General features: G+C 43.0%; 1 protein-coding gene across 1 annotated transcript; it reads left to right on the top strand.

The window, feature by feature from the left end:
- The first annotated feature begins 4,224 nt into the window (after positions 1 to 4,224).
- LOC148033442 (protein ROOT PRIMORDIUM DEFECTIVE 1-like) lies at positions 4,225 to 8,259 on the top strand. The gene has a single exon (XM_087681367.1). The coding sequence runs from the start codon at positions 4,387 to 4,389 to the stop codon at positions 5,809 to 5,811; it is 1,425 nt and encodes a 474-aa protein (XP_087537493.1). The 5' UTR covers positions 4,225 to 4,386; the 3' UTR covers positions 5,812 to 8,259.
- The last annotated feature ends 1,083 nt before the right edge of the window (positions 8,260 to 9,342 follow it).

Here is a 9,342-nt window from a genome sequence, read left to right as displayed (position 1 = left end):
TCAGATAATGGGGTGAGTATGTATCACATGTTTTTGAGCAGTTTTGTGATGAGCCGGTTATTAAGCGTCAGTTGACCACCTCTTACACCCCACCCCAGAATGGTATGGCTGAACGCATGAATAGGACCATTTCGGAAAGGGTCTGTAGCATGCTTAGCCACACTGGCTTACCGCAGCACTTTTGGGCTGAGGTAGTTACTACTGCAGTGCATCTCATTAACAGGTCGCCTAGCAATGGGCATAGACTTTTAGGTTGTAGAGGAGGTATGGGCAGGCAAGCCTCCCTCTTATGATTATTTGCGTGTCTTTGGATGTGAGGCATTCTGCCATATACCCAAGGACAAACACGATAAGCTGGATTCTAAAAGTGTCAAATGCATTTTCATTGGCTATGGAGATGCAGGAGAGATGGGTTACCGTCTATGGGATCTGCAGGCACGGAAAGTGATCCGCAGCCATGATGTCATCTTTCATGAGGATAAAATGCATATGCAGCCTGAAAAAGTGATTGAGGTACGTAGAGTTATCTTTCAGGAGGAGCCGCCTGCTCTCGTTTAGCCTGCTCCAAGGCCAACTAGACAACTTGCCGCATCACCTGATGCTCATCACCCAGATGTTAGACATGCTGATGTTAGATAGGATGGCGATCAGGTAGCAGAGCTTGGGTTGAGGTGTTCTACTAGAGATAGACGACCTCTTGACCGTTTTGCGCTCTCTATGGATTATGTACTGGTTACAGATGCAGGAAAGCCTCTTACTTATGATGAGGCTATGTACAAGGGTGATTGTCACTCTTGGGAGAGGGCTATACAGTCTGAGTTTGACTCATTGCATAAGAATAAGACTTGGGATTTTGTTTCCTTGCCTTAGGGTAAGAAGGCTTTGCCATGCAAGTGGGTGTACAAGCTAAAAAGTACCCTTGGACACCCCAAGCCGGCATACAAGGCTTGATTGGTTGCTAAGGGTTTTAAGTAGGAGCATGGTGTTGACTTTGATGAAGTCTTTTCTCCTGTGGTCAAGATAACCACCCTACGCTTAGTCTTGGCCTTGGTTGCACAGCTTGACTTGGACTTGTACCAAATAGATGTCAAGACGGCTTTTCTACATGGGGACTTGCATGATGAGATTTACATGGAGCAGCCTAAGGGCTTTGTAGACCCTGGCAGGGAACACCTAGTATGCAAGCTAAAGAAGAGTCTATATGGCTTGAAGTAGGCACCTAGGGAATGGTACCATAAGTTTGATGCATTCATGCAGTCACAGGGCTACAGTCGTAGCGTTATGGATCCGTTTATGTGGATGACATGCTTTTAGCAAGGACAACTCATGAGGAGCTAAATGTTCTTAAGGCTCAACTCAAAAAGAGCTTTGAGATGAAAGATCTGGGATAGGCCTCTCATATACTTGGTATGTGCATTACGCGCAATCGATCTCAGGGACTACTCTATCTGTCACAGAGGGAGTATATTCATAAAGTCCTCGAGCGCTTCCACATGCAGGATGTTAACCCTATTGGCTATCCATTACCTTATCACGTGAAGGTTTCACAGGCCAATTGTCCGCAGACAAATGAGCAAAGGGCCGAGATGGCCAAGATTCCCTATGCATCAGTCATGGGCAGTCTTATGTACGCCATGATAGCCACCTGTCCAGATATAGCTTTTGCAGTTGGGGTTGTGTGCATTATATGGCTACACATGGCAAGAAACATTGGGATGCTGTGGAGGGTATCATGAGGTACCTGAAGGGCACAATAGATATGTGTCTTTGTTATGGCGGCCAGGATAAAAGAGTCGTGGGGTACACTACCTCTGATTATGCAGGACATGCAGATAGTAGGAAGTCCACTTCTAGCTATGTGTTCACCTATGCTGGAGGGGCTATATCTTGGATGTCCAGGGCGCAGAAGTGTATGGCCCTTTCTACTACAGAGGCTGAGTATATTGCAGCCACAGATGCTTGCAAAGAGGCTATCTGGTTAGGCCATTTGATTGCAGACCTTGGTATGATAGATGCTATGCCTACACTGCATTCGGATTCTATGAGTGCCATTCAGTTGGCCAAGAATCCGGTCTTCCATGTGAAGATGAAACATATTGAGGTGAGGTATCACTTCATTCGTGAGGTCATTGAGGACAAGTCTGTTGACCTTGTCAAGATTCCGATTGATCAAAATCCTACAGACTTACTCATGAAGAGCCTCACTACTGAGCGCTTTGCCTTCCTCAGGAGATTGATGGGCATTGGATGAGATAACGTCTTTTTCCTCATCCTGTTGTACATGTACATGTTGTACTGCCTTTTCTTTTTTCTCTCTCTCACTAGGGCAGATTCACCTTTAAGTGGGAGGTTGTTGGGGGTAAAGGCGCCTTCGCCTAGCCATTCGTGTATTGCTACACTGATAGTACCCGCCATTGCACACTACAGGTGGTGGGCGCCCATCACAATCACTTATTCTTTATTCTTTTAGTGACAGTTTGAATAAAGGAAGGCCCGGCCACACATTGTGGTTGTTGGAGTTCCCATTTCTTGTCTCTCTCTTTCTTGCTCTTGCTCTCCCGCCATAGCTCTCGCGTGCAATCTTCGATCCTTCTCACCTTTCAAATTTGGGGTGCATAAATGTGTCTTCAAAATGCAAGGATTGACATTTTGCATGTGGTGAAGTATCATGACTTATGATAGCTATGTGATAAAGAAGACAAGACGATTGTTGTCCACTAATGTAATGTATAGATCATGAAATGCTTGAAAGCCAACTTGTATGGGTTCTCTTGATTGGTTTCTTGCATCCTAGTGTGTTTGGGAAAATAATATCGAGAAATGTACCGTCAATCCTATTGGAGTGTTATTAGATTGATAAATCAAGCAATATGGACATACACTATTTTCAAAAGATTTATTTACAAGTTAAATTCCTTCTAGGTTTAAGGCTAAAAGGAAATTCTCAAAGCTAATTGGCTTTGTGATAAGGTGAGATATCACTTTCTCAAACAATGCAAATTAGTTGCAAGTGTTCAACAAGAAGGTTGAGCTGTATCAAGATAGTTTAGAAAAGCTTCACGTGAGCATAAACTTTGTTGAAAGCAAACAATTCCTCTTAGATAATTAGGATGCTATGGCCTTTCCATGTGGATTTGGAGCTATGGCCTTTCATTCCAATGCAAATTAGGATGCTATGGCCTTTCATTCCAATGGGCCAAAAAAGTGATCCTTTGGAATGGGTGGCCATTATTCCTCTCTCTTCGAAGGTCTATCTAAACACAAAAACTCAATATTTGTTGCAAAAGCTCTGAAGAGTAAACGCTTTGATATGTCAAATAACAAAAAAGATTATTTTCAAAAACTAGCCTTTAAACATGTGAATATGAAGGAGTTCTAGTAGTTAGCACTAGGGTCAGTGGCACCTGCTTTGGTAGTCATCATGGAGAGTTGTGCTCATGTGGATTTGCTATTTGGTTAGTGGTTAGTTGGTTACGACGAGTGATATGGCAATTCGTGGTGGACTTGGGATATCCAAATGGCACAGTCACGTCATAATAAAAAATAAGTAGTCCAATTATATAGGTGATATGAATACATGTCTCCCTTGCCCAAATTCTAATCACCCAAAACATAAACAAAAAGGAAATCCTGTTAGAGAGCTTTGTGAAATGCTATAAGTTTTGAAGACTTCCACAAGAAGTTTTAGACATTTTCCATAACAATATTTAGACATTTTCCCATGTGGGAAAAGGGGATATTTTTCCTTAATTTTCCATGTAGCATTCAATATCATGAGCTTTCTACTTGGGAGGGACCATATACTAGCTAGGTGTAGTTGGGGGCATAGGGCTACCAATGCTTGCTAAGTAGAAGCTCATGATGTTCGCTACAGGGAGAAATAAGGGAAAATAGCCCCGTTTTCCTTTGGGTCAACAGCCCTTTGTCCCCCATACTTGAGCCAGCAACCCCCCGCCCCAAATGTACTTAGCTAGGTAAGAGGTCCCTCCCTTGCAGAAGCTCATGATGCTGAACCTTATAGGGAGAAATAAGGGAAAAGAGCCCCTTTTCCCTTTGAGTTGGCACCCCATTTTTCTTGGTCCCCAAACCTCGAGCTAGCAACCCTTTGCCCCAACCGGACCTATCTAGGTATGAAGTCCCTCCCTTGCACAAGCTCACGATGTTGAATCCTATAGGAAAGGGAAAAAGCCCCCTTTTTTTTTTCCCTTTGAGTTAGGCACCCCCTCTAACCCTGTCTGCACCTAGCGAGGTATGTGAGCACACCTAGATAAGTATGCCATGGCTCCCTAGGAGAAGCTTATGATATTGTCCTGATTCACAACGTGGGAAATTATATAGTGGAAATTTTGTCTGAATAGATGGGCGGGAGAGACAGGGATAGTGAGGATGCTACCATCTCGGTGGTTTGCCGCTGTGTTCTCGAGCCCTGCTCTGTCTATGCGAACTGGCGGCTTGCTTTCTCCTCTCCTGCATAACAAGACGTATTGCCCCGTGCAGGTGCGCCTCGTCTCATACCCCCGCATCAAGCTCAAGGTCGACCGCGCCCTCGACGCCATCGCCGAGCGGGACAAACACCTCCGCCCCATCCTCAGGATCACGGACCTCCTCCTCCGGGAGAGAAGCGAGAGCTTGAAGGTCTGGGACTTGGAGCAGAAGCGATGGGACCTTAAAATGAGGATCAGGAAAACCTCCGTTGCCGGTTACCTTCGCCGCTTCCCTAACATTTTTATCCTGTTCAGAAAGCCTGGCAGCCGCCGGCTGTGGTGCAGGCTGAGTGACGAGTGGATGCAGTTGGTTGAAGAAGAAAGGAAATACTACAGAGATGCTGAGCCTTGCATCGTCGAGAAGCTCAAGAGGCTCCTCATGATGTCTAAGCATCGACGCATATGTGCAGACTCAGTAGCTGGTGCGAGGCGAGTGTTAGGGTTTCCAGGTGATTTCTTGACCAGCATTGTTCCCAATTATCCAGAGTTTTTCAGGCTTGTCCGTGAAGATGGAGTGGCTTACATTGAGTTGGTACAATGGGACGAGAGCTTTGCCATCTCTGAATTTGAAAAAGCAGCCAAGGAAACTGTGTATAATAGATGCATGATAGAGATAGAAACAAGGAATCAGCCCCTTGCTTTCAAAGTGTCATTCTCACCAGGTATGTCTATGAAGAAGAAGAATGTTGAGCGTCTGGCGGAGTGGCAAAAGCTTCCATATGTCTCTCCCTATCAGGACTGGACTTCTGTACAAACGGGAACTCCATTGTCAGATAAACGGATAGTCGCCCTATTGCATGAGTTTTTCTGCTTGACAGTTGAGAAGAAGGTCAGGCTGAAAGTTTTACTGCCCTTCAGAAGGGAGTTTGGCCTGCCCAAGAAAGTCGAAAATCTGTTGAACCGGTATCCTGGGATCTTCTATATGAGCTGTCGGGGTCGTCTCAAGACTTTTATTCTAAGAGAAGGTTATTATTATCCAGAACCTATCCAAAACCATCCTCTAGTATGTCTGAAAGTGAAGTATGCCGAAATGGTTTATGCAGGGCCACGTTTGGTACACAATCCTCAGTTTAGGCACAAAGAAGAATCAGGAGAGGGAGATGAAGGTAAAGGACAACCTCAGGGATTTACAGGTTTTGAGAGTGAACAAGATAGTAAGGATGATAACTATGACGATGACACTCATAACAGCTATGATGATGAAATGTCGGAGGGTGATGATGACATGTCAGATGATGAGGAAATGTCGGAGGGTGATGATGACATGTCAGATGATGAGGAAATGTCAGATGATGATAGTGACAGCAATTTGATTTCAAAGGATTGATGAGGTTTTGCAATTCTGAGAGTCCAGGGAGTGATATAGGCACTGGCAATGTCTCAAGGAGATTTCCTATTAAGGATGGGGTAGAGGGCCCCTGAAATTGTGTGTAGACATTCAATCTAGATACGAGCTTGCCAGTACTTGTTTAGCCATGGGGTAGACTGAGCAGCTCAAAACGAATCAAAGAATATTACAGATATGCTGAATAGCACAGCAAGTACTGATGCCAGATTTGTACCACAAAGGTTTTTATTTGCACTAATGTCAGCTATGATGACTATGAAAGAGGAAAACAATGCTGTGATTTCCAAGTCAAAGGAGATCATTCTGGATGTGGAGGGCTCTGAGACTGCAGCAAAGCAATACAGATGATCTTGTTTCTTGGAGCTTTTTCAGGAAGGATTCACTGTGCTGATCATAGTAAGACTCAGTGTGCAAAAGAAATGAGCGAAAAGACAGCAGAACTGACTCAAAAGAATCTATACAGAAATATGCTAGACAGTCCACTTCTAAAATTATTTCAAATGAGCAAAGAAGACATGCTTGTGCTGAGTAACTAATGCTGATCCATAAGCTGTCATTAGAAGGTGGGAGAACTTTCAAATTCTTCATCTTGAATTGCATTGTTGCCTTCCACACTCTGGTGTTGATAGCATGAGCAGGATGCCAGTGTTTACAGCCAGATGTATGGTCTTGAACCACATGAATTGTGAAGTCCACATTCTTCGGTATCATGGCATGCTTACACGGTTCCTGTTCTTGTTTACCAATATATTTCAAGTCTATACGATTTGTGGCTGGCTTTGGAGACAATGAAGACAATGAAGGCAGCAGCCAAGTGATTTGAGAATGTTGTCTTTGATCTGTATATATAGACAGCTTGGTATACATGCAGACACGTGAGCTTGGTAAACAACTGTGTTACCTTGAGTTCAATCATCTACTTTGTAAAGTTTGTTTGGTCTCTTGTTCTGCACATTCTTAGGTTTGCTGCTTTTGTCCGGCAGTTTTAGTGTTTCAAGTGGCAGTCTCAATTCTATAACTTCCAACAGTTTCCCACAGTACAGTATTCTGCTGTCATTTCATCACTTCCTCTGCTGTCATAGTTCTCAAGTTTATGTTTATGCTTATGTTTATCTACGAAATGCAATGGACTTTTGAAGGTCTTGTCAAGTCATTCTAGGACTTTCCACCTGTTGGCCAAGAGATATTCACCCAAGCATTCATGCACTGGAATTATGACACGGCATGATGCGGGCATGTGTACCCCAAAAAACTTAAGTGACAAGGTCGCTTTGGTCCTGATGTTATATGAGGTGCAATAAACCAGCTAACTCCAGCAAGCTTATTTCTACAAGTACAGTGAAGGTATATCCTGTCCTTGCAGAGATTGCTACCACTTTCTGCAATTCTAGTCATTATTGTGTTGTATAGATAGCTAGAGTGAGCTTATATCCTTAGTCACTACATTGGCCTGCTTTATGCCAAAGCAGAGCTGGGTGACATTTTTCCTTGGCATTTGAATACTAAACAAGCACAAAATATCAGGCCAATTATTTGGTCTCAAAAGAAAACTGCTGGTGGCTTTTGGTTCCCTCTTTCTCAAAAGAAAAGTGAATTATGACTTTCTGTTCTTCTGCATATCTCACATCACCATCTTTATGGACATTGCCTCAAAGTACTAGTCTATTATATATAATAATCTGTTACAGTATTAGTTGTTGTGGTTGTCTTTGTTATCATATTTGTACTCTCGGCCAGTTCATTGTCTTCACCAGTTTGTAATGCCAATCTCCAACATCCACTTGTACCAGACTTGATGGGATAGATTGATCTTTTTTTCCTTTCAGAGCTTGTGAAAACTGAATGCTTTATTACTGCAGTGAGCAATGGGGGACTGAATAACATCAACTAGCAAGATTTGAGTTATGTGGCACATGGAATGCATTTAGTACAGTCCTGGGCAATGCTCTGCAGTGTAAGCAAAAAGATAGCAACAAGAGCTCAACATCAATATGGACAAAAATGGTTTTTGGGTTATGCCAGTGAGGGTCCTGCTCAAAGGAAAAAATACAGCAATATCCTTTGCAGCAGGTTAGACATGTAATAGTTCAGGTGCATGGTTATGGGTAGCCTGTGCTTTATATTTTCTCTATGCCTATTTTCTAGATTGTGCATAAATTTCATTCTGCATATATGAGGCCTTAAACCTGCAACCTCTTCCATCTAGCCATTTAATAATATCCACTTCACAAATTGATTTGGTGAAATAAGGTGGTGGCCAAACCTGTGTAACTGTCTCCACCCATTATTAGAGAACAATAGAGGTACTTCACAGGCGGAGGTATGCATCTTGAGAGCTTAAACCGCGGATGGCTTTTGGAAGTGGCAAGCACTAAAATATGTGGCTTCTTTGGTCTTCTGTTGTAAGAAATACGTATTTTTAAAGGGAAACTGAGAAATATGCATTGGAGCTTGGAGATCACTAACTTCTCCGCAGGATCCAACGAAAGCCAAGAGGGCTTACCTTAAAAAAAAAAGGCATTCATTCCTTACCAAATCTTGGGATTCCAAATATCTTTCCAAGCTATTGTTCCTTTGCAATGTAAACACCTTGCTACAGTCAGCCAGACGGACATGTTCAAATATGAATCCCCTTTTTCAGGGGGGTTGCACACCAATTGTGGAATAATTCTTTGCCACAATCCGAATTAGAAACCTTGACTTTGATTTTCTCTTTGCTAAAGAGGAGCCTCTAAAATCATTCCAGTCCCAACCAACTCTCCTTTTGAGTGGGGCAATCACAATCAAGAACTTATTCAAAATAGCCTATGGTTGACTAGACGTCTGAAGCTTCTGCATCCACCTCAGATTGGATCTGATTTCTCTCTCACACACAAGGATTTAGAAGCATTATAGGCCTCCAATTCTTACGAGTCAGCCGCCGTGGATTCTTAGGAGTTGGCTTGATAACCCCTCCATTTATTGCCTCGGACAGCGAACTGTCATTTCTCACTTTGTTGAGAAGCTCATATAGATAATTTTTGCAGTTCAAATGTCACCCACTGTTCTGGAAAGAAATTTTCGAAAAACCTCAGCAATTTTGTTATTAGAAGTGTGTTTAATACCTTCTTGGGGCTGTGACTCCAGAATTGCGTCCTAAAATCCTTTGATCCTCATGGCATCAAAGAAAAATGTGGCTGGATAATCATTGACTTGGAGCCATCGAGTTCTCAAGCCTGAACTTGAATGCCTTCCAACTTTGCTTTCTCTCTATTCTGAAGGAAACTTTCAACTGCAGCAAGAGTCATCCTGGCAATTTCATCATCAGGAAAATGACACACAACAAAATGCCATGGCGCATTGCATATGGAGTAGATTCTATCAAACCTTGCTATTCTCCAAGTGAGATCAACATGTTTATTCCTCTAAGACAGGCTATTGAGCTCTCCACTCCTAGTTATGGAGGCAACGTCCACTAGGTCATGCATTATAAGCAATTTCTCATGTGCTTGAAGTTCCTCATAGGACTCT

The sequence above is a fragment of the Lygodium microphyllum genome, chromosome 7, assembly GCF_053477565.2.
Source record: "Lygodium microphyllum isolate KBCC chromosome 7, Lygodium_microphyllum_v1.1.10, whole genome shotgun sequence".
Lineage (NCBI taxonomy): Eukaryota > Viridiplantae > Streptophyta > Polypodiopsida > Schizaeales > Lygodiaceae > Lygodium > Lygodium microphyllum.
The sequence above is the reverse complement of the archived record's forward strand: the minus strand, read 5'-3'. Positions and strand labels throughout refer to the sequence as shown.

What these genes read in the sequence shown, in the direction of transcription:
- LOC148033442 (XM_087681367.1), top strand. Translation starts at nt 4,387, where the DNA reads ATGCTACCATCTCGGTGGTTTGCCGCTGTGTTCTCGAGCCCTGCTCTG.